The 24,835-nt window shown below is 39.6% G+C and overlaps 1 protein-coding gene across 1 annotated transcript in view; it reads left to right on the forward strand.

Moving 5' to 3' along the window:
* Positions 1–2,728: 2,728 nt before the first annotated feature.
* Positions 2,729–24,835, forward strand: part of ACOT12 (acyl-CoA thioesterase 12) — a 30,255-nt gene continuing 8,148 nt past the window's right edge. Inside the window, exons 1-10 of the mRNA XM_026070467.1 lie at positions 2,729–2,808; positions 7,164–7,224; positions 8,273–8,374; positions 10,670–10,805; positions 12,748–12,898; positions 16,116–16,235; positions 17,636–17,786; positions 19,244–19,299; positions 19,693–19,753; positions 22,258–22,341. Of these exons, the coding sequence (XP_025926252.1) occupies positions 2,777–2,808; positions 7,164–7,224; positions 8,273–8,374; positions 10,670–10,805; positions 12,748–12,898; positions 16,116–16,235; positions 17,636–17,786; positions 19,244–19,299; positions 19,693–19,753; positions 22,258–22,341 (954 nt within the window). The 5' untranslated portion in view covers positions 2,729–2,776. The remainder of the gene's footprint in view (positions 2,809–7,163; positions 7,225–8,272; positions 8,375–10,669; positions 10,806–12,747; positions 12,899–16,115; positions 16,236–17,635; positions 17,787–19,243; positions 19,300–19,692; positions 19,754–22,257; positions 22,342–24,835) is intronic.

A 24,835-nucleotide genomic window follows, 5' to 3' on the forward strand; every position in this document is an offset into this window, starting at 1 on the left:
CGCCATTTGCGCTGCGGCGGCGCGAGGCGCGCGGCCCCTCGAGGGGCTCCTCGCAGCCGCCGCCTCGACTGCACTCCTTCTCTTCAAAATGGTGGCCCCCGGCCCAGCGCCTGCAGCTGCCCGGGGCAGGGCGTTACGCTTCGGCCCCGTCGGGCCGGGTCGCTGAGGCCGTTGCGCCCGGGAGAGGCTGGAGGAGGGCTCGTACCGGCTTGCAGGGCGCAGGCAGGAAAGGGAGCATGATAGTGCCCCTTTCCAGGGAAGAGGAAAGCTCGTGGTCTCGGAGAGGGAGGGTTGCGTCCCAGAGAGGACGGCGCGCTCAGGGTGAGCAGAAGGGTGATGGTAATGACGGTGAGAATTAAAAAAGAGAAGAGCCGAGGAGAAAAGGAAGGAAAATCGGAGGTACAGTAGCAGAAAGGAGAGAAAAGCACTAATTGAAGACTGACAACATGTGGAAAAAMCAACCAGTATAGTGTGCTTTGCGTTTGGTATAATTCAGCTCTGAAAATTTCAGAAATTCCCGAGCTAACTTTCAGAAGTTCAAGCTACATGTAAAACACTAAGAAAAATCAAGATTCTGCTCTCTCTGTTGTCAATGAACTTCATTTCCAAGTACAGCTGCATATATTAGCAGTCCATAATAAGCCTTGTGGAGATTAGCAGATGTATTTGGGGAACTCATGTCTGGATGGCATCTCCATATGATGCAGTGACCGTAGTATTCTCACTGTGTAGGTGTTTGCAGCACTCGGTGATTTGCAGCTTTATTTAATATACTCTTCCTATATAGAAGGAGTTAGGATCCTGGAGAACTGGTCCCACACAGTAACCTGTACATACGTGACTCCAGCACATAGCAGCTTTCAAGTAAAATCGCACGCTTCTACAGATTTGTTTTAGCACAAAGGAATCATTTCTTCTAATGAATAGCGATTTCAGCCATATATTCACTCCTTAGCAGCACTTTTTACAGACCGAATCTGCTCTAATCGTGGCAGCCCATTAACTTGATTCCCTGCTCTGAAGTGGCAGAGCCCAGCTGTTACAGTTTGCCGTAGCTCCCTTGACTTCAATTAAGCTATGATCTTCATCAGCTGTGAATCTGCCACCATAGCTCACTTTCAGTCCACCTTTTGTAATCACCTTTGCTAAATTACTCTTAGGACAGCACCATTAATTCATGCCACAGGGTTAATCCTGTCACACACTAAGGATATTTTAACATCTTCCCTAGCTTTGCTTTTGGTATCACAGCAAACTCCAAAAGCTAGGCAGGGATTTGTTTGGCTTTAGCACCTTTCCCCCACACTAGCACCAGCTGGTGCAGTTGCAGGGGCCTGGGCTTTGCACCTCCCTCATTTCATATCCTGCTGCTTCAGACATGATCCCCCTCCTGGCTGCTTGCTCCACTTTCGAGGCTATTTATGATCTATCACCTTCCTACTCATCATCTTGTATTACCTGTCAAAGCAGTGATTCCAGTCTCTTAGTGGTTAGTGACCCCTTCCCTTCATCACGGTTTGTTGTGTTTCCGAGACATGCCTGCCTGCGTTTGCCCCTCATACTTTAAAAGGGAGCTCCTTGGATTTCAATAGAACTCATGCGCCTTTCTCCTTCTAATTCCTCTCAATGCTTACAAAAAATATTGTTGAGCTGCTTTGGTTTGTGAACTCCTGCCTCCTGGGCAGATTGGTTTGGTCCACGTTTCCTTGTACTCCTCTTTTTTAACCTGTCCCACTCAGGAAATGTTTCTGGAGTAGGAGGTTCCCAGTGTTTATACATCTCTTGTTGTGGTGGGGATTTGGCCCATGACTTGGAACTCTAGGTGCTATGGTCATATAAATAATAAATCACAATAACTTGATGTAAAAAGATAACTACTGGAATATTAAATATTAACAGTAAAGGAGACGTTTACCTTTTCAAAATTAACTTTCCTAATTAAAGCAAATAAGATGTGCTATTTTTCACAATCAAATGTATCCTAGGGAGTTAAAGAGTGTAGTACAAACTTTGGTACAAATATTTTACAATTTTTACAATCAGTAAATTTTTAATTTTTAAAATCTTGTTAGTGTGTGTATATATATTTTTTTATTACATTTAATCCCTGCCTTTTTATTACAACACTGAGGGCATGTACTCTTCTGCTTTCTACTGCTGTGACAACCCTAGCAAGCCAGTAGATCTTACTCCTTGGAAAATAATTCCTGTGTCTGAGAATCCTTAAGTGACATAAAGCTTTCACATTGGTTTAATGTAGTCACTATTCACAGCATACAGGTATGAGGGGGTTACAGAGATTTCTGTGACTCTTTTTGTCCTGCACCATACTTGCTTTCTCTCTCTTACCAATTGTTCATTTTAGAGAAAGATCTTAAATAGTCAGAGCTTTTAAAACTCAGTAGAATCATTATGATCATCTCATCTCATATATTACCCTTATTTCCTATTTATGTTCATTTTTAGAGAAAGACCTTAAATATTCAGAGCTTTTAAAACTCAATAGAGTCATGATCATCTGATAGCATTAAGATATTACTCTTATTTCATGGTAAATATTGACTTTAATCTTATTTAGCTCTTTTTTAAAGGGTCCACTATGGACTTGCACTGGGGCGATCAAAAGAAGAATTGGAACCTGCTGTGTTTTGTCTCTGTCTCTCATGCACAATTATACAGATGAATAGCTTGCTGCAAGCACAACATAGTAATTCTGTGTCTATGTGTCTCTTTTGAAGCTGAGAAACATGCTGGTGTGTCTTGTGTGACGGCATCTATGGATGACATACAGTTTGAAGAGACTGCCAGGTACAAAACCAGCTAGTAATACTCAAATGTTTTCTTTTTGGAGATTCTTATTTGGCAGAGAGAAACTGAGGCTTTATAAAATCTAAGATAATGGGCCAATGACCTCCTCAGAGTCTTAGGACTAAGTCTCATAATTGGTCTTGTGTATTGGTGATAGCTTGACCCCCCTAGAAAACAGATCAATTTCACAAGTCTAAAATAAACTGTAGTTGCTTTGACCCAGCAAACTAGATGCCAGGTGAGAAACTGATGGCCTAATGATCTTTGGCCCTAGTTAAAGTGAATGCTATGGTTCATTACTTATCTCTGTTAAATAAGGAATACAAACCGGCGACAGTTATCGTATGAATTCTTTATCACTGCAAGTGCTCTTTCAGTTTATTTCTAACCATATCATTCTTTCAGCTCTTAAAAAAGTTCATATAACAAAATAGAAATGTTTTGCATTTGTGAACATTGACTATTTAGTGAATCTGCAAGATAATACAGGACCTTAAAAGCTTAAACTTTTGTTTTAACTGTTTTTCATGATTTCCTGAGGGATATAAGACACTCTGGAAGGAAATGGCATGTTTTAATCTGAATGTTATCTTAACAGAAACTGGAAACCATTACCTTGTAGTTAATGCTGAGTTTAAGTGTTTATTTAAAAGCCATGGTTTGCTGGCATTTAAGTAAAGCTACGCATAATAAGTTTGTTATGTTACAGAACCTGGTTTGCTGCCCCAGTGGGACACAAGCAAAAGAGGAAAAGATGTCTGACAAATTTTCTCCCCCCTCCCTCCCACCTTACAAACTGGAAATGAGTGAATGTTTAGATGACTGCATAGATGGGATGGACCTGGTTTCACAGAGAGGGGAAACATGTCAGAATTGTGAACCAAGCAACATTGGCTGTGAGGTGCAGAAGTGATGTCAATTTAAAACTGTTTGCAATACATGAGTGTAAAATAAGTGTGCTCACACTTCTGAACAGCAGGATTGTTAGACTGGTGGCCACTGAAATGAGAACTGGGACCAATAAGAAAAGTAAGTGAACATGGTCACGCTGAATCTAGAAATCACAAGAAGTTCTTAGTTTCAAAAAACTCAAAATGAGTTTTGAAGTTTTATTGTGACTATAGTTGTTCTGCATTTTTAATTTTGTCCTTAGGAAAAAATCCTCTCTGTGAAAACTGTAATCACAGGGTCCTACAAATGAAATCAGAGTAATGCTTGTCTTTCAGGCATAAGACCTCAGTAACTTCAGAGCAATTTACTCTCTTGTTTGAGGGCAGAACTGAGCATCTAAAATGTAATGAAAATACTTTTTCATCTAAATCTGTTTCTAAATATGTCTCTAGTTCTACTTTCACTTCTGGTGCCAATGTTTCATTATTAACAAGAAGTTAGGGTACAAGATATAACTATGAAGAGTTTTTAGTAATTATTTTTCAGCCTCAGGTCAGCTTTAACATCCTGTTTGTAACTTACTGCATAATTTCCTAAACTTTGCCAAATCTTGTTGATTATACAAACATCTTGCATAAATAACAGAGAGCTCTTATATCTCATTATAGTACATAAGAAAGTACATAAGAAAGATGTTTTGTAAGTTACCTGCTGTAAGGTTTCATTCTCCTACCTCAGGTTACTGTAAGTTTTATTATTAACTGCTTGGATTAACTATTTGGTACTTTTCAGTTGAAAAAGATTTTTTTCAAGTATCTTTCCAGTTGACATGGAAAACAGAAGTTCCCCCAATACCACTAGATATTCCCACTGAAATTCCCACAATACCGCTATATATTGCAAAACTCAGTTTTATGCCATGATAACAAATAAATCCCTTTTCCTTGTCTTAATGTGCAACAGTTCTGTGGTAGTAAGAACATTATCTGATTTTAAAATACATTTATATGAATTTTGTCAGTGCTCCATATGTAAGTCATATTCAGTTTGTCCTTCTGCCAGTTACAAATGGAAGTGCCATGTTCTGTGACTCCTGTCCTTAAATATCTATTTAAATGCCCAGGCTGATTGGCTTCCTTGGCTTAAATAAATCAGTTTGTTCAAAGTCAGAATACATGATAGAATGTAAAACATTTCATTTTGAAATAGCTCCCAAAAGTATCTGAAAAGACATTTCCCTGTCATTTTGTCTTACAGTCTCAGTTCTGACATCTTTATTTTCTGCTATGGCCAAGAACCCCATAGGACTGTACTTTATACAGTGAAATGGGAATCTAGCTGCRTAGGCTGTAGGGAGTCTAATTAATCTGAAGTTCAATGCCACCTTATTGCGGGACTGACTTCTTGGAGTGAAATTGCGTCCAGCCCCTTTCTGATGTTCTCGGCCTGTAGTTTCCTGAACCTCTTGGACAGACCTGGGCTTACCTCTGTCAACCTCTTTTGTGCAGCGCTCTCACAAAGAGGAAGAGCAGTCACCAGGGAAGTGTCATGGAGAAAGGCCAAATAGACGATCTTTGTATGGAAGAATAGTGGCCTGCCAGTCAGCCTGAGGTAGAGCCCTTTGCGGTCCCAGCTGTGGAGGGGACCTCATGAATAGTCTGGCATCACCGTGTATTTGACAGATTGGTCATGACGTCCTCTGCAAACATCCATAGGGACTCAGAATTCTCTCTCTTTTAAGGAAAGCCTCRCGCTCTGCTATCAGTGTGTCTTGTTCAATCATGGAATTTATCTACTGAATATGATTCTGTCTTTCTTCACCCAGTATTTGTCATTACCTGTACTGTGGTGCTAACTGTAATTCCCTTGGGAGTTGAGTGGCAGATACAGAATCTTCAGGGATGTTTCAGGGTACTTGTTGAGTTCTGTTTCTAATTTTTCTAAGGGCTTTTTTAAAGGACCATAGCTTTAATTTCTTTTCCAAGCCTGAAAATAAACGTTGCATTGTTGTTCTGAGCACCCTCTCCTTTCTGCACATGGGCTGGTGGTTCCCTTAGCTGCGTATCTTAGAATTATTATGTTAATGCTCATGGTTTTTCTTTGCAATCAGTGGTGGAGAAACTCCTCATGAATATGTTCTTCAAAAGGCAGTGAGGGCTGTGTATCTGCAGATGGTCATTAATCTTTCCTCTAACCAATTTTTTTTACTGCTGTCTACTCAAAGGCTTCCACTTGCATTTCTGAGTGAGAACAAGAAAGGAAAAGTTTCTGTGTGTTTGATAGTAACTATTTGAGATTCTGGCCATCAGAGGAGCAATTTAAGAAAAGCGCTACCTTAAACATAAAAATCATATTCATTAAATTAAAAAAAAAATAATAAAGAGAACAGTTTTAGAAACTGGGGTCATACAGTGCCAAATCCTCAGCTGCTGTAAATTTGTCCATTTCATAGATATTCAAGTAGTTTGAATTATATTTTATTGTTGTGGATATAGCTTGCTGCACTTTGCCTGCTTTGGGACTGATCCTTAGCCCTCTAAGTCAGTAGCTGAAGTCAGTGGCCTGATGCCCAGTTATTTGGGCTGTGGTTCTGACTTACCATGCCCATCATGTCCTTTTACTGTTCCGGTCAATAAGACAACCTTAGGGGAGCTGCCTTCTTCCCACCTTTTTAGCATTGCTTTGTGTTAGGTTATTTGCAAGGTCTAGAGTTTTGAAAACATGRGTAACTCTTGTTATCAGCACATAGTGTGCATTTTGGAAATTCAGGAGGAAAGAGACAAAGAATTTTCTCAGCCATTTAATTCTATGTAGGTTAATATATGTAATTCTACATAGGTATTCTGTGTAGGTAAGTGGGAAAGCCAGTAGCTGTTGTTCAGAACTGTGCTACTATTAGGACAGAATGGGCATGCTGCAACCCTGTTTGCGGCCAAAACTTGGAAAATAAACTTCTTCTCAGCTTTCAAAGAGGTCAAAGAGCAACTTTTGTTCTGGCGATACTTCCTACTGTGTATGCATCTGTACACTAGAGAAGACATGCGGAGTGTATCTTGTGCAGTCTTGCAACTAGATGCGCTCAGTGTTTTGGTGTAACTCATGGCAAGATGGGTCTGAGCAAAAGCAGAGTCTAGACCAAAATTTCTTGGGGGACCTAGGGCCTGTAGCATATCTGATGTCATACAGCTCGCAGCAAGGTGAAGGAATGCTACTATTAAGCTTACGCAGTTTTTCAAATAATCTCTAGTCTTTACCGAGCATCGGTGACGCCTGCCCTGTGAAGAACTGTGCTAAACCTTTTTCAGTGCATTTTCAGTAGAATAGGGCAGACACAAACTGATCACAGCTAATGAGATTCTCTCCCAGAGAGCGCGCTTTTCTTACAAATACCTTGAGAGCCAGGTCCAAACCCTTATTAAGCTGTGTGATTACATACCATAAGAAGATGTTACTCTTCTTAACAGGGTTGGACAAATTATTACCATCAAAGCAAAAGTGAACAGAGCATTCAGTACCAGCATGGAGGTAAGAGATCATCACTCTTATTCCTAACAATGTTTAAAGAATAGAGGAGGAAGGTGGGAAGGGAACAATGCAACRATGCTCTAGTGCTTATTAATTTCAGAAGGAGCTTTGTGCAGATATCTAAACAATATTACCCCCTAATGAAACTCTGGTTTCGTTTTATGTTTGCATACTATCTGTTAGATAATCTGTGTCAGAATGGTAACTGGACCCTGAAGACTTAACATCTTTAGCAGGTATAGTATATAGGATGAGATAGTTGGTGTTGGTCAGTCCAAAGCTATTGACCAGTGTTTGAGCAGTGTTTGGAGCAGAGCCCAGAGTCCACTGAATAGGTGGTGTTCTAAGGATTTTTGAAACTTCTGATAGAAAGGTATTTATCTCAGGTGTGTACGTGTTCTCACTGCTTATATTGTAACAGACATGGCAATGCATTGCCCAATCACTTACTTGAAATCAGAATTGAACCATAAGGGGTCTTTCTCCACTTTGCATCCATCTCCAGTTTCCATAAGTATTAATGGGAGTGATGTGAGCATGTCTCCAGGAGACTGTATTCCAAAAGATTCTAAAAATTAAAAAAAGAGAAGCTCTGATTCCTGTCAGGACTGTTTTACAGGAGACAATATAGTTACGTTCAGGTGTTTCATTGTGCTTTATAGGCATATCCAGATTTTTTGCTCATGCAAGTCTTAAAGATTCAGATGGGGAATCCAAATGGCATCCATAAAACCAAATCTAAGTGTGTGTCCTGTTTTATATTTTACCTTACAAGTAAAACTAAACATCAACCTACACCTGTTGTACTAATGAGCTTTTCAGGGCTCAAAGGATCTTGTGATGTTCCGAAATGTTCGGGGATATATTGGTGATAGCAGAGCAGTCTTGTCTTTTTTTTTTCTTTTTTTTTCCCTCCTTTTTTTTTTAGGTATTAGAGACAAGCCATGATTAATTTGATAAACACTGCATTGCTTTCTCTCAACTCAGCCAACAATGTTGTAATATTTTTTCTTTTTGTCCCCTTCTCCCACTACCTCCTTCCTTATAGGTTGGCATCAAGGTTACGGTACAGGATACTTTGGCTAATATAGAAAAACTTGTGAGTGTGGCATATGCAACATATGTAGCCAAACCAGTTGGTGCTGGAAAGGTATTATTTCTGTTTTGTTTTATGCTTAAAGTTACTGGGACTGCGTTTCTGTGAAATAAGCCAACTTTTCTGATTGTGAAACACAAGAAAATGTTGATATCTCTTTTTTTTCAGATCAATAATAGAAAAACAGTATGAAGTCCAGACTATAGAGAATTGTTTTTTGTTTTTTTTTCCAATTTCTGATCTGAAATTGTTAGGCTTTTTTATTGTTTGCGCTTTCTCCTGCACATTTACTAGCAATAGAATTGGTGTCTTTATAGGGATTGTAATGTTGACAAAGGCAGGGCAACAGCACTGGAAGAGAGATTCCTGTGAGTCTGCAAGACCTCTTTTCCAAAACTGATCTACCCACATGTTGAAAGCTGCTGGGGTTTTTTTGTTTATTTGTTTTAATCCTTCACTCTCCCTTTTGAGGCGGCTGTTCCAAGGCATTGCTATTCAGATAGGAAACGTTATTTTTAAGCTAGCTTCCAATCTAAATTAATTCATTGCCATTTATGTTAATTAGTTTTCATGCTGATGTTGTTTTTTCTCCTTAGCGTTTGCCTCCCTGGAGGTGTTTGTAGAAAGCAGTCATAGTATTGTTTGGCCTTCATATTGCTGTGCCAAATAGGCCCAGTTCTTTTAAAGTTTTCTTATGAGAAAGGCCATATATTCCTCAGATCCTCTTAATAAACTCCCTTTGTATCTAGCACTCTACTTTCTTGAACATGAGTGACTAGAATTGTATATCACGTCTCACTTTCCTGTCTCGTTTTACGTGTGATGAAAGCACATCTGCCCTTTTAACATCCACTGCAGATTGGCAGACAACAACCATCCCATGAGCAATTAATATATTCAACCATTTCTGCTTTCTCTTCTGCAATGATGTATTACAGTTTGCAGAAGAAACAGATCAGAACATTTTTTCTAAAACTAAAGCACAGTCTGTTTGTGACAAGGTAGTGGCTAAATTGGTTAACCTGAGAGCACTAAAATACTATGAAGTAAGAATTATTTATTACTGGTTTGACATTGTATCCATGACATTGCCCATTTACCTTTTGTCCAGATTTCCAGGGAGGTTATTTCAGTATTACATTGTTGACAGTTAACTAAGGCTTAAAACAGACACGCCCAAAGGAAATTTGAGACCAGTTCAAAATCCATGGGAAATTAAAATCTTGGAGAAATTAACACTTTTTTCAAACCCACTTTTCTGAATGAATATCACCAACATTGTGCACAGAGCAACAGTGTACTTTCACCATCTTTTAGCTGAGCCGGCTGGAAAAAGCTAGGAAGCTCATGAGCAGGGGCAGAGATGGGGCAAAGAAACTGAAAGAGGTTTTGCGTGAAGACTCAAAGGCTGAGATATGATCGCAGCACCGCTGCAGGACACAAAAGGTTGGGTTTTGTGTGTGTTGCAGTTCTTGTGCTATATTGCAAAGTTCTGAGAGAAGACCTCACAGATAAATCACAAAAGTGGCTGTTCACTGGCCCCTCTGCAGTATTTATCTAAATATAATACTTTTCAGAATCCAGTGTGGGATTCGATTCAGTTTGGCCCTGAACTGACATGCCTGGGAATTTGCACTTAAGAAGCAGAAGACCTTATCCTGGCAAAAGAAAAATGTGCATCTGGGCATTTAGGGCATAAGTCTGTAATGTCAGAAGTTGCACCAGCTACTGCATGTTTGTGCATCCCCCAACCCCCACCTCAGAAAACCAACATTCCTTTGAAAATAAGTCCTCAGACAGTCAGGGATAGATGCAATAGGCTGTGTGGATATGGAGTGAATTATAAGAGTGAGAGGGAGTAGGCTGTTTGTGTAGTGAGTGAGAGTGGGCTCTGGGGTACACTTCCCCACACACTGCACCACTGCTCAGTATGGCTGGATTTCTTTTGCTGATGTGAAAATTTTATGCTCCCACCTTTCAAATTAAGGTTTATTTCCCTTCTTTTTTTTTTTCCTTAAATGAGAACTGTTTTAAACAGTGTGTGCTTTCATGCATCTGTGCTTCAAAGTAAAAGCACTTTGTCTTTGAGTTTTAACAAATAATCATGTTACAAAACTGGAAAGGGGAAAAAAGATAATGCAGAATCTCTTGAACTTTAACTCTGCCATTATCGGTATTAACAGAACTCAACATCTTGGACAGTTGATAGCAAAGGATTGTAGAAAATGCTAGTGCAAATACTCTTTTATTCAAATTGTATCTGAAGAGCCATTTTGAGTTCAGAGTGCACCTTGTTATGATTATGCAATTAAGATGGTTTCTTCTTTTTTCTTTTTTTTATTTGCATAGATTGAATTGAAACCTGTAAAACTTCTGTCTAGACAAGACCACCTGGAACATAGCCTGGCTACTGAGAGAAGAAGAATCCGACTGGACTATGAACAAGTCTTTCAGAACCTAATGCAGGAGAGTGATAAAGAAGATGGTTACTGTGGTCAGTATAGAACATGCAACAAATAATAGTTTATGGGTAGCTGAAAGGGAGGAAAAAAGCGGTCAAACCACCTGAAGAGTATGGCTCCTTGAGGTAGTAGTCTCAGGTGGGAAGGGGTGTGCTAGGTTTGTGAGGATGTGTAAGACAATTATTCTAATACAGTAGTATTTCTTCCTATTTCAGAAATTCCAGATTTAAAATGCAGGATTGAAGGCAAAACACGCATTAAATGTGAAATACAGATCTTCATATAGGTTATATGTATAGCATTTAACAGTTCAAGCAGAATCTTGCAATACAAAAATGAAGTCCAATAACATTAGTTGTAATGTAGGTAGAAGGATAAAATCCAGGATGAATAGAAAGGGTTTATGACTGTTTCTTTGCAAGAAAACATTGAGAACTACTTTCATGCCATGAGATCATTCTCAGCAAGCAGGAGAAACTCAATTACATGGTGATCAAAACAGGCAGAAAAAACTTAAAACCTCCTCAGGACCAAATTAGAAAAGTTGAGGAGAAACATGTTTGTCTTTATTTCTGATGGTAATCTCTGTTCTTAAAAACAATTGTACTTAAAGTTGTTGTGCTCCTCTACAAAAAAAATTCTTCACAAATGTTTAAGAAATCTGATATTTGCAGTATCTGAGGCATAACTCTGTATAAACAACAGACATTATATGTTTTTACTGAGGAAAGATAAAACCTGTTGTAAATATAAATTCTAGTTTTAACAATTTAATAAGATTGTGTAGAACAGAAGAGACTGCTGCAAGAAAGCAAGTATTTGTCCTCATGGTAGCTGTCTCACAGGAAATGGCTTAATACCATCAAAGTCAAATCAGAGACTGATGATTTTGGTTTTCGCTGCCTTGCCTGGAAATTTCCTGGAAGGATCCTGCTATCGCTAACACTAATTCCTGGAGGACACAGAACAAGCAAAATAGGAGAAGGAGAGAGAGGAAAATACTATAGAGGCTTTCAGGTAGCAAATATGTATAAATCACATCAATAAAGTGAAGTTTGTCTTTCGAGTCCATGTTATGCAACAATTTGAATAGGTCTAAAGTGCAAGTGAGTCAGATGTGTCCACACACACACAGACACACACACACAGACTCCTAAGGTTAGTTAGGGCAAAAATCAAAAGTACATTTCAGGTCAAGTAGCACGTAGCACAGGTGGGCACTTTTTAAGTGATTGATACCATCTCATGCTTGAACCTATTGTAGCAAAAAATGTAACTGAAAAAAGAAAGGTTGCAGTGAGAATGTATGGCTAAGCATTCGAAAGTGGAATCAGAATAGTTCAGATAATGGAACGTGGTTACTAATTTAGGTCAATATTTATCTCTTTAGCGTGTGTGCGTGTTCTATATTGTCTCTAATAATCACAAGATTTGTAAGTAGCAGGTTATAAAACAATCGTCATACTCTAACCTTAATTAGACACATTAGCAGAGGTGCAGGTCATACATGGGGGTCAAAGTCTATGAAAGGCATTTGAATAAAGATAAAGAGTAAACTGCTCTAACAACGTCCATTACAGGTCATGCTGGCAGCCATGAATAATCACAAATGCGTGCTGAGATGGGTGGCCTGCCTTTGTTCTCAGCTAGCTGAGTTTCAGTTACTGCTTCTGACACAGCTTGTCTAAGGACAGGGGGAYGGCTAGGAAGGATCACCATGCTGTGATATACCCAGGCGTGGTCCATACCCACCTCTTCTTGGAAGAACAGAGCAAATTTTCAGCTTCTTGCTGCCCTTGGAAAGGACAGAGGCATGCCATGTCTTTCTTTTTAAGTATTTTTCTTTTCATCATGCCTGATGGAAATGGTACCCTTCAGTAATGGGGAATTGCTGTTTTCTTCTTGGCTATGTGGCTTACCAGCTGATCTGAAATAAACCATTAATACATTGCTGCCATATTTCAGATACTCTTAAAGAAGAAGATGCAGTTTCAACTGACCTTACTCATGTGCAGAGTATTGAGCTTGTCTTGCCTCCTCATGCAAACCATCATGAAAATGCTTTTGGTGGTCAGATCATGGCTTGGATGGAGACAGTGGCTAGTATTTCAGCAAGGTACTTCTCTGTGTCGTAGTCTTTGTATATGGTTCTGAGTGGATGTGTACCTCGATTTTAATGTTAAGGGCTTCACCAGGATTTATTTTAAATTAACAATATAGACCCAAATCTTTGTGACTTCTCTTCCTCCTAAGATTGCAAGTCTTTCCCCTATTTATTTGGTACATTTCCTATGGCATCCATTCCTATGGCACCCCTGCCAGTGTGGGGGGTGAAATACTGTTTTCTCCGTGTTACACGTGGTGGCCCTGTGGCAAAAGAGGCTACATTATTTGCCTGAGACTCCCTGCAGACAGTCATCATCAAAAATAGGAATGGAAGCCAGGCGTCCTCATGGTTGGTACAGTGTTTTAAAATCAGAAGTAATATTCAAGTCAAGATAAAACTGATATGGACCCTATATTAATTGATACCTAAAAATGGATATGAATGAATTCTAAATAATATTCTGCAGATCCTTACGGCAGAGGTAAGAATAAGTCATGGAGAAAGAATCTGAAGAAACAGGTTCTGTTCTGCTGGTGCTGACACAGAATGGGTGTATAACCTTGGGGAAGTCATGTAACCTCTCAGTCCCTCAGAGTCCCGCATTCTGTGGGTTGTAATGTTTTTAGCAATTTAAAGGGCTTTGACATCTTCAGGTGAAAAGTGCAAAATATTTTTGCGACACTTTCTAGCATTGCTAGTCATTATAGCTGAGGCATATAATCATTTAATTTCTTTCTCTGAAATCGAACAGTTGCTTTTCTCCCTCCTTGCTCTTGGGCTCTGTAGAAAGCTTCTTTATAAGCAAGACTTGAGTTTCAATTTGACTTCTCCTTGCATACCAAGTGACCTAATTCACTGCAGGGATTTTAGACATGTTTTCATTTTTTAACTTTAATAATTAAATGACTTTCCCATTCATTATTCATGTAGTTTTGATTTGTAGCTAGTAGTTGTACTGATAACAACACAGATTTTCTGTAGTGGTTGGATAAACAGCTCTTGTTATTAACAATAGAATGCACTGACCACTGACGCCAGTGTGTAATTTCACTGACTTCAAAGGGATTGTTTCTGGTTTGGGCCATAATCTGACCCATAATAATTACCTGTTTTCATTTGATAAATTTGACCTAGTGAGAGTCACTTTTAGGTTTAAAAACAGAAAGGAAACATCACAAACCAGATAGTGAAAATATTTTCTTTGGAACTATGAATGTCAAACATGATTTGTCATGTTGAAAATATCAGGAATAATAGCTGATGGCATGGGCTGGATGAAAACAGATTCTGTATTTTAGGCTTGAGAAATAGCTAGTTTCACTACAAACCTTTTTTGAAGCCACTCACAATTAGGTCTGACCTTTGAAGGTGCCAATTAGGAGTTGCTATGGCCACAGATTCTGATGAAGAATGGTGGAGGAGGGGTAATTCTTGAAAGATATATTTCTAAGAGTATTTTAAAGGTTATTTTCCCACCGCCCCCCACCCCCCCMCACACTTTTTAAGCTGGACGGTAATTGAACATCTTACAGATAGCAGTAAAGCCATTCGAATATCTATTTGAACTGGATCTGCCCTTTCTTGATGTTTTACACTTCCAGTAAAAGTATTCAGAGCTTAGTTTTCCAGGAAAAAATGTGCTTAATGTTTAGGCTAAACTTCCCTTTTGTTCCTCTCTTATTTTCAATCATATTGTGTTTGCATCTTTATCGTGAATGTTGTAAATGAGGTCAACATTTAGCATTTTAAATAAGAAGAGCAAATTATTCTTAATGAAATTACAAAGTCGTTTGAATGTATTAGTCTATTAAAAAGATGTACCAGTCAATTAATTAGCAACAGATAATTGTGCACATTTAACAATACCGGTACATTAGTTTACAGAATGCAATTGAGTTAGAAGCTAAGAACACCACAAAACTGTATTTTCAAGTTTAAAAAGTGCACAATGAAAATCTTTTCAGATGTGCATATGCGATTCTTAGACTTTTGCTCACATGCATGAAGATAAGACGTAATTTTTCAAAGACTAAAAATAATGTGATGCATATGTGATGCATAGAGATCCCAATTAAGAGTGTGGCTTTAATTACACTTAAGTTGTGCCCACTCCAAAGAGTTTGCAAACTAGATCCCAATTCCACAAACTCTTAAGCTGTACCTACACTGCAGATATTTTCTGTCAGGGCTATAAAGGTCAGAGAAGTGGTGAGTCAGTGGAATTCCCTAGTGTAGATGCCGTAACATTGCAGAATTATTCTTTTAGCGGTGTAGTTGGGTTTGATCAGGTGTGCGTCTGTTTTCTTCTACTGCGCTGCTCCAAAGAGCAGCTTTGCTAGTACAGTCTTGGAAAGGGCACTCTCCTGGCAGAAGAAATCATTTGTACTAGTCCAGCAAAGTCTTGACAGAGTAGCTACAGCCTATATCACAGGCAATTCAAAGAGATCCAGTAGGATAACTGCTGAACCTGACTGCATGTGATTGAATGCCGTACAGGATCAGCTCTGAAATAAGAGACAGGTGAGTGAATGCAATATGCAATTGGAAGGACAAAGGAAACAGAAGTATTAAAATTTGTTTATATTTAATGCACTACTTTGTCCTGATCTTCTAAAATTTAGTCAACAATTCTGGGTTTCTAGATTGATAAGGGATCACTTCAACATCTTCCCGTTCCTTTGTGTGTTCAGAGATGAATTTCCGAGCTCAGCACCAGTAACTGTGTATAATTCAGAAAACCAGAAACGATTTGACGAACAAGCAGAAAATTACAAAATATTAAGAAGAATTGACAGATTGAAATTTCTGTTGCTTGAACACAATTTCTGGTGCTGAACTTTTCTGCTCAGCTTTCTTTAATTGTATAAAGGCTTTATGATCTGGCATCTTTATGTATTGAGCAATATCCTGCTCCCCATGCAGTCATATGGAAATTAATGAAACTCTTTGTGAAGTAAGTAGTTACTCTATAGGTAAGGGATTCATGATCTGGCTCCAAAAGAAGGTAATAACAATCAGTGAGAATTAATTAGTCAGTGTTTGTAAAGTGTGTTGAAGATGAAACAGCATGACATAAGTGGTATTGTTATGTTTGAGGCCCAAATTATATGCTGATCTTGGTTGTGCAAAACTTGTTGCTGCAATCACTACCTACTGCCAACCTAACAAAGGAGTTACTTTTACAAAGCTGTGTTTTGCTCTGTGTCTCTTCTGCTTTCTTCTTCAGCCGCCTTTGTCGTTCATATCCCATCTTGAAATCAGTTGATATGTTTAAATTCCGGGGACCATCCATCGTGGGTGACCGCCTTGTCTTCAATGCAATTGTGAACAATACATTTCAGAACAGGTAAAGCTACTCGTATGCATGTGTTCCTTGACTTCTTCAACACCAGCTTAACTGCATGTTTTAGGTTTCAGCCATCAGTGGGATTTGCTTTATTGAATGAAAGATTTTTGCAATTTTTTTAAACTTTTCTGAGTGAAAATTTTCTAAAATTTATTTTGACTTTCATTCTCAAAAAGATTTAAAGATTTTTAAAGATTTAAAGATTTTTCATAGCCAAATCCCAGTCCTGCAAATTCTGACCTGTAAGCATCACTCTGAACTTCAGGGATTTTCAAGGGTTGTTTTGGTCTCAGGGCCTTGATCAATCAGAAGATTCCAACTTGCTGCCAGGCTCTTCCTGTTTTGGCATTTGTTGCCAGTTTTGGGTTCCAGTTATTGCTAACGGCTGGCAAAATTCATATTTTGTTTTGTTTTTTCTTCTTCCCAAGAGTGGTTTGGGTGCACACAGGGGTGGGGTTTTACCAGTTGCAGTTTGGAATAAATGGCTACAGCCTGAAGTGAACCTTTACCTTTGTCACAAAGGCAGGGTGGAGTATAGGGTCATTGTAAGAGTGAAACATGCATTTGGGCACACTAAACACCTGCTTCTGGGATTCAGTTGTGTGACTTTTTACCAGTCTTCTGCAGATCCTGCTGGCTAATGGATACTCTCTTTTTCTCTTTCCCATGCATGCACTGTCTCCTCTGCAGATTTAAGACTCCTGTTGTGTTTGCACCACAGAGAATGACTCCCCTCTGAACTTTGGCAAAGGGATTGTGGCTTGACACCTCTCTGCTAGGCTGGTTTCCCCATCCACAGGAATGGTTCTTTGGGCCAAAGGACCTTTGGGTCAGCACCAGGGGTGTGATACAACTTACGTTGATCCCTCTTCCATCAGCCGGGCCCTTATCCAGACCAGCAGAATCTAGTCACACAGGGCAGATCACGAGATGTAGAAAGACTAGCCACAGAGGGCAGAAGCTAAAGTAATCCCTCCTCCAACTTTTGTGGGACAAATGCTGTCCTGGCACAGCTGTTTTGTAGCTGCTTTCATTGTAGGTGTATTTGGTCCTGACAGAGTGCTAGCAGGGCACCTTCATGCTATGCATCTGCTGAATGTCAAATCAATACCATATTGCTCACTTTTGCTGTCTCTTCTCAATCTGCTCATTGGTGTTTACATTTTGCTACTTAGCTCACTTTCTTTTTTTTTACTAGTGCTATTTATCTAGTGCCACCTTTTATTTCATTTCTGAAATGTGTCTGTCTGGACTGAGTCATTTATTTTCTATGCTACAGAATGTACTTGAGTCAGACTTCCTGCACCCATGAAGTCTGCAGCAGTCCTGCTTACTATGTCTCAGGGCTACTTCTGCATCACTTATAGTAGTTCAATAATTAATTTAAACTCTTATTTCAGTGTGGAGGTTGGTGTCCGTGTTGAGGCTTATAACTGTGAAGAATGGATCAAGGACCAAGCACGGCATATTAACAGCGCTTTTCTCATTTTTAATGCTGTAAATGACAAAGGAGAGCTGCTTGCCTTCCCCAGAGTTAAACCTACTACAAAGGTCAGCTCTCATTCTCAGGAGTAGGGTGAATGTGTATGTGGGATTATATGGTCCAGCCCAGCACACTGCATGTCACTCAGCCAGCTACTGACAGCCTTCCAGGAAAAGCAAGGACTAAACAAAGCAGAGCACTGAAATTCATCTTCCTGGGGAAGAGAAAGCCTCAGTTACAGGGCTGAGAAAGCATCTAAATGAAATGTTTGCCTTTGAGTGAGAAATTCATCAGACTTCAGCCATCTGAATCTGAGAAGTCTAGTGGAGGATAGTCTGTAGTTGATGGAGGGAGGATGAATCTGCCTTTTGGAAGCACCTATCTGTACAGGTCTTGTACAATTTCCACTGGCTGTAGAAATGCCAAGACAGCAAGAAACTGACTGAAGCTCTTAAGCATTAAATGGATAAAGTTACTTTTATAAACTCATAATGAAGACAAGAAATAGAGTTAGTAAAGAAGTCGGTGGGAATCAACTCCCATGACCTGGGTGGGCTGTCCATTTCCTTTGACATGGAGATTTCAGCAAATGTTTCCCTGCAAATGGTTCAGTAAGCGCTCAGAGCAGTGCAAATACTGTTGTTCAATTGTTTGCTGTTTTGTCACCTGTCATTAACTTACTGGTCCAATTATGTGATTTTTTTGAGAGCCTGCATAGACAGGAATTAAATGATTATTTAACAGCAGTGAACTTACATTTTGTAGGATAGCAATTGGACAAATAAATCAAGGTGTCGTATGTACCAAGTGAGGCAGTAAGGTTCATGAGAGCCCACTAAAAATTGTTGCGAGAGGAAACATTGACTTTCTCTTTTCAAAAGTTAAAAAAAAAAAAAAAAAGTCACAGCAGCTTAGCTTCCACCAGAAAAACAGTGCATCCCTTAGAGTAGAAAAGAGTAGAAAAAATTACACTCTGAGTAGAGTAATAAAAAAGGACAGGAAGGACTTGCCACCTTGAAGGGCAGATCACATCCATTTGCATCATGCTTGCTTCTAATTTTCAATGTCCATATTGCTCTGTGCCCCAGATCAATGTGCACTAAAACAGAACTAAAACAGTCCAGACTTCCCTTATACTTTGAACACTAGAAAATGGTAAATTGGATTAATAGTTTATCTGGTTGGTGGCATATTTGAGAAGAACAGAATGTCCTGTGCAGCACTGCACTGCCCAGCTCTCCCTGGACTAGGACTAAAGTGCTAGGAGTATGCTGCTGTGAGGATATTTTTTTATTGAATTGGTTTTGCCAACTTAAGGGGATGTTGTCAAGTGAAAAGTAAATCACTGACTCAGGCTAAACAGGGGAAAGTCCAATGTACAGTGTACAGTTTATCTTTAATACATCTCTGGTATTTGTCCACCTAGAAGAAATATTTTTTAGTTGTTTAGTTGCACAAAATTGTCAAAATAAAATGTGCCCTAATTGAATCAGCTTTATCGCTGTGTGGTTTACTTTTTGCAAAGGATGGTGTGAGACGGTATCATGGAGCTATTGCACGAAGGAGAATTCGACTAGCCAGGTATGGCTGGGTTACAAGGAGAACTTGATTTTGAAAACTCTTTAATTTTTAATATGTTCTGTGGAAAAGCAGTTGTTTGCTAAGTGGTAAAAATCTTCTCAAACATAACTTGCACTGCTTAATTTTCCAGATTTTTTTGCCTGAGTTGCACTGAAATCATTAGGGGCTATTCCTCTCATAATAGTAAATAGTTAGCTCTTTAATGTATTTTGATTCCCCATCGTTCTTGGGAAGAGAAAGGATGTATTGCATACCTGTCTTGCAACTGAAGATTGATTAAATATTTCTAAAGTATTTAGAAGACACTTAAGCCTATAGAAGTGATTGTTATTAGCACGTGTTGAAGTGCAAGAACCAATTCATGCTACTATTTTCTTTTGAACTTTGTTTTAGAAAGTATATACTTTCTGCTAAGGAAGATGAACCTTCTGATCCCTGGAAGAGAAGCAACCAGGTAATCTTTAGGTCATGTCCTATTGTCTACCTGCATAAAATGGTGTATTCATACACTTTTTGGATTTGTACAACAGTTGTACAGACCTTGGCAATTTCCATACTGGACCTGCTGTACTTAAGTATTGTGGTAATTGTGGAAGAATGGATAAATGCGTAATTAGATAATTTTTTTTTCTTCTGAGAGAAAAAACAGAGTAGATACTTCAATATCAGTTTGAGTTTCATACAGAGCTTAAAAAAATGACTCTAAGATGGAATCTGCAAATTGTTTTAACAAGTTGTCCCATAAGCAGCAGAGCTAAAGAAGACAGGTTTCCTGCAGATTTATGTCCTGGTGTCCTGTCTTTCCCTTTCCCTGTGACATTACAGAATCACAGAATGGTTGAGGTTGGAAGGGACCTCTGGAGATCATCTAGTCCAACCCCCCTGCTCAAGCAGGGTCACCTAGAGCACCTTGCACAGGATCGCGTCCAGGCAGGTTTTGAATATCTCCAGAGAAGGAGACTCCACAGTCTCTCTGGGCAACCTGTTCCAGTGCTCTGTCACCCTCACAGCGAAGAAGTTTTTCCTCATGTTCAGATGGAAGTGTCTGTGTTTCAGTTTGTGCCTGTTGCCTCACATCCTGTCGCTGGGCACCACTGAAAAGAGTCTGGCCCCATCCTCTTAACACCCTCCCTTCAGATACTTGTACACGTTGATAAGATCTCCTCTCAGCCTTCTCTTCTCCAAGCTAAACAGGCCCAGCTCTCTCAGTCTTTCCTCATAAGAGAGATGCTCCAGTCCCCTAATCATCTTCGTAGCCCTTCACTGGACTTGCTCCAGTAGTGCCGCATCCCTCTTGTACTGGGGAGCCCAGAACTGGATGCAGTACTCCAGATGTGGCCTCAGCAGGGCTGAGTAGAGGGGGAGGATCACCTCCCTCRACCTGCTGGCAACACTCTTCCTGATGCACCCCAGSATACCATTGGCCTTCTTGGCCACAAGGGCACATTGCTGCCTCATGCTTAACTTGGTGTCCACCAGCACTCCCAGGTCCTTCTCCGCAGAGCTGCTTTCCAGCAGGTCAACCCCCAACCTGTACTGGTGCAGGGGGTTATTCCTCCATAGGTGCAGGACCCTGCACTTGCCTTTGTTGAACTTCAGGAGGTTCCTCTCCGCCCATCTCTCCAGCATTAATTCCAGTGCCCATCCCTCTTCTGTCCTTTATTGCTTTGTCACTGGGCAAGGCGAAGTGCATGGACTGACTAGTTCAGAGTTGTGTGTGCGCTGATTCGCCAGTCGGATATTGCTAACCAGAATGTTTTAACAGATGGATTTTGCTGTAGAGAAGCTGATTTGGGTCTTCCTCCTTTTCCCAGCCACTAATTTTCATAAAACTTGTAGGGGTTTTATTATCTCGTGATATTTCAATCTCCATTTCAAAATTGAATTTGAAATGTTAAAAGTGTGTGGGCAATAGGCATGGCCGTACCAACAGACATGATCAGTGAAATAGCATAAACTTTATTTCGGTGGAAAACAAAAGTGAAAACATACGTTCATTCCTAGATGCACTGCATCGAGTGTGCGTGTTTCTAGCTTGGATATGCTAGGCCATAGAATGTGCCCATGTCATAAAGTAAATAGCCATGAACCTGAACCTAGGTGCATTTATGCACACCCTAAATGTTGTTTCAGTGCTGAATTTTTGTCATTAAAGTTTCATTGTAGCTAAGCTCTCAGTGGCTCCCAGAAATTTTACTGGACCTTTTTCTATTACTTCCAAAAGTAAGTAAATAATAGTTGGAGTTTTATAATGCAGGAGGTGATTTGCTATTAATAGTGGCATCACCATTAGGGTTTTAATCCTGTGAACATGGAATTTCTTTTCTGCCAGAAAATAAATATAAATAGGAACACAATGTTAAAAATGAATTACTCTAATTTATTTAATATTAAATGGAAATATGTCATTTAAGACTTCTTAAGCTGTACATTCTTTTTGTACAACATTTAAATTAGAACTCCATCCATGGTAGTCAAGCATAAACGAGGTATATTTGCTCTCTCTGTGCTCTGAGCCTTCTGTGTAAAGCAACTGCCAAGGTAGACCACAGCTTGATAGCAATGGAGAGGTTAATTTTCTAGTCAATTTTAATTACTTATGAGGAAAATGGACAAAACCATGAGTTTAGTGGCCTCAGAGGTTACCTGTATTATCTCTCTGGTGGTCACAGTTTTTCTGCTCTGCTTTATAATCAGAGAAGCCCAAATTAGAATTTCATTGTTGTTGTTTAATTAGGGTTGTTTTGCCATCAGCCATGTGAGCACATAATCTAGCTATTGGAAGTATTTAATTCAGAAACTACTGGACTGTGTTTTCTGGAAGGAAAACACTTATGGGAAAATACACATTTATTTGTGATTCAGGGGTAATGGTAGAAAAAGAGCATCTCATTTCTGGAATGTTTAGTAAAATGTACCTTTACCCCTTTGTTTTCAGCAATATTTCTTGCATTTCAGGTGTATTTGAGTTACAGCAATATAGCCACACTGACACACCTGGCAGCAAAACCTGGATGGGAAATAACCAGTACGCTGGATGATGTAAGTGCAGAATTGTGGAATAACTGCATTGCCACTTTAGTTATGTTTCACCGTAAGAAATGGGTGAAGAAAAGCAACATTTTACATCTGTAAATAAATTAATTGGCTTGGCAGTGTTTGGTTTATTGTGGCTAGGACTGAAAAGCAGAACTCATAGAATTTCCCTGGAAGGTTGTAAAGCACTCTGCAGCTGGAAGTCATGGAGGCCCTCGGAGACAGTCCCGAATGGCTGGTAGAATGTAGTGCCCCAGGATCCCAGGAGGCCGGGGATCCCAGCAACTCCTCAGTTGGGCTTTTTGAGCAGCCACACAGGACAGTGTAAAATGCAAACAAACAAGCAAAATCCCACCTCATTTCTGTGAAAGCTTTGGCAAAATTGAAGTGCTTCTGACTTTTTGCCAAATCGTTTGCACTGAAACACCAAACTTAGACATCTCTGCCTAGGCAGTGAGATCTGTTGGGTGTCCCATGTCACTGTGATAAACAAAATGTGTGTGGCAGTCTGCAATGTACTGCCTTTATCAGCTTTACAGAATAGGAGATGTTTCTAAGCAGTAGGCATTATCTTGTGATAGTTTTAAGTGGATACAAGCCATTTGTATGCTATCTTTTTTCAGTCTCTGTCTTCTCAGAAGACTGCTTGACTCTTTTCTTTCTATGCATATTTTTCCTTTCCAAAGCCTGGAGGCAAAACACCTCTCTGTTCATGGATCAATGTTACAAGCTCAAAATCCCTGAGAAATCATACATGAGGCAGTTTTAAGATATGCAGATGTTGTTATAAAAAACAGTAGCAAGAAAATTTTAAAAACTGAGAAAAATCAATTTTAACCCAGTTACAGTGCATGTTTTCCAGACTTTAAAGAGAAATCTGTTAAGCTTTGGGTTCTGAAATTTATTTAGTGGCTGGCAGATTACTTTAAGGTCACATAGATTCAGAGATTTTAGGGGGACTAGAAGAGACTTAAGATCTTTTAGTCTGATCTCCTGCATATCACAGGCTGTAAAACTCCACCTACTGATTCTTGCATCTAGTCAATAAACTACTTAAGTTAGAGCACATATACAGAAAAGACCTGAATTCATAAGGAATCCTGATGATGGCAAATCTGTCAGTTCCATGAGTAGGTTATTCCAGTGGTTAAATACTTTCACTGAATGCTTGTGCCTTCTTTCTTTCTTGACTGTCAGTCCTCAGCTCAACCCCTGTTCTTGTTGATACTATTTTCTGCTAGATACGAGAGTAATCTAGATGGACAAGGAGCTGGGTAGTCTGTACATTAACAAGTATAGTATCAGCCAGTGGGCCCTTTCCTAGCTCTTTCCTGTTCCTTGTCCTTCCATATTGTCTTGCTTCCTGTCATCCTGATCCAAATAAATGACAGAGAGCCCTCATGGTGGGAAGAGAAAGCTTAAACAGTCAGGAACAGTCAGCAACATTGAACGTTATCTTCAAGCTTCTACCAAGGCTTTATCATTCATTGTCCATGTCAAACTTCCTTTCTACTTCCACTGGAACTGCCCCAATCCGAATTTCTTTCTCAATCTTAAGTGCTTGAAACCTGTAATGGAACCAGCACCAAATGTTGTGAAGAAATTACTTCATTCAAAAAAATCATGCATGTTCTGGAAGACTTTCTAAACAGCATCATGTGTTTTCTCTCTCTCAGCAAGCCACCAACTACCTTCTTGCATTAGTGGAGTTTGATACTTTCCCCCATTTTGAATATCTTAAAACAGTGTTCATATAAGACCTGGCTCTAAGCCACTCAGTTCTTATCTGCTAGAAGATCTTGAGCAGGTGTTCCCAGCTGCACTAGTTCATCTAATTGAAACAGGTATCTTAAATCCAGCAAATCTCCACTCAGGCAGGGCATAGGATGCAAATCACATTGATGCTGTCAGCGGATGGAGAGTAGCCATCCATTCCCATTCTGCTGGACCTTTCTGCACAATCTGACATTGTCAGTTGTTAGCTATTTCTTAAAGAAATGGCAGGAATCCAGGGTAGTACACTACTTTTATTCCTGGAAGGATGTAYGCAGTGATCCACAGTGCAGATGTCGGCAGTAGACAGAGTATACACCTGTCCCTTGCCATATGAGACTATATGATTACCACCAAGTTAACCCACTAGATAGATGAAATTTGCTCTTTGGCAAAGAAAATGAGAGCAAAACCAGTCTTGGACAGAGTGGAGCTTCTGTTTATGGACAGAAAGGAATAGTTTCAGTCTCCTGTGGCTTTACCTGTCCAGCACCTCCAGCCACATTTACACATGTCCTTGGATCACTAAATGGTAGTAAAGATGCAGCCCCAAGGAATGCTTTCTGCTATCTCCACTTAATGGAACTTACTGCCTTGGCAAATGTTGGTCTGTCTCACTTTTCACTGGTTCTTACTCATTTTTGTCACCCCCTACTGAAGTATAGTAAACATGGGCACAAAGGAAAGTCCCTTAAGAAACTGTTATCTACTACATTTTGTCATGTTT

Source organism: Apteryx rowi, unplaced genomic scaffold (assembly GCF_003343035.1).
Source record: "Apteryx rowi isolate R43461 unplaced genomic scaffold, aptRow1 scaffold_310, whole genome shotgun sequence".
NCBI lineage: Eukaryota > Metazoa > Chordata > Aves > Apterygiformes > Apterygidae > Apteryx > Apteryx rowi.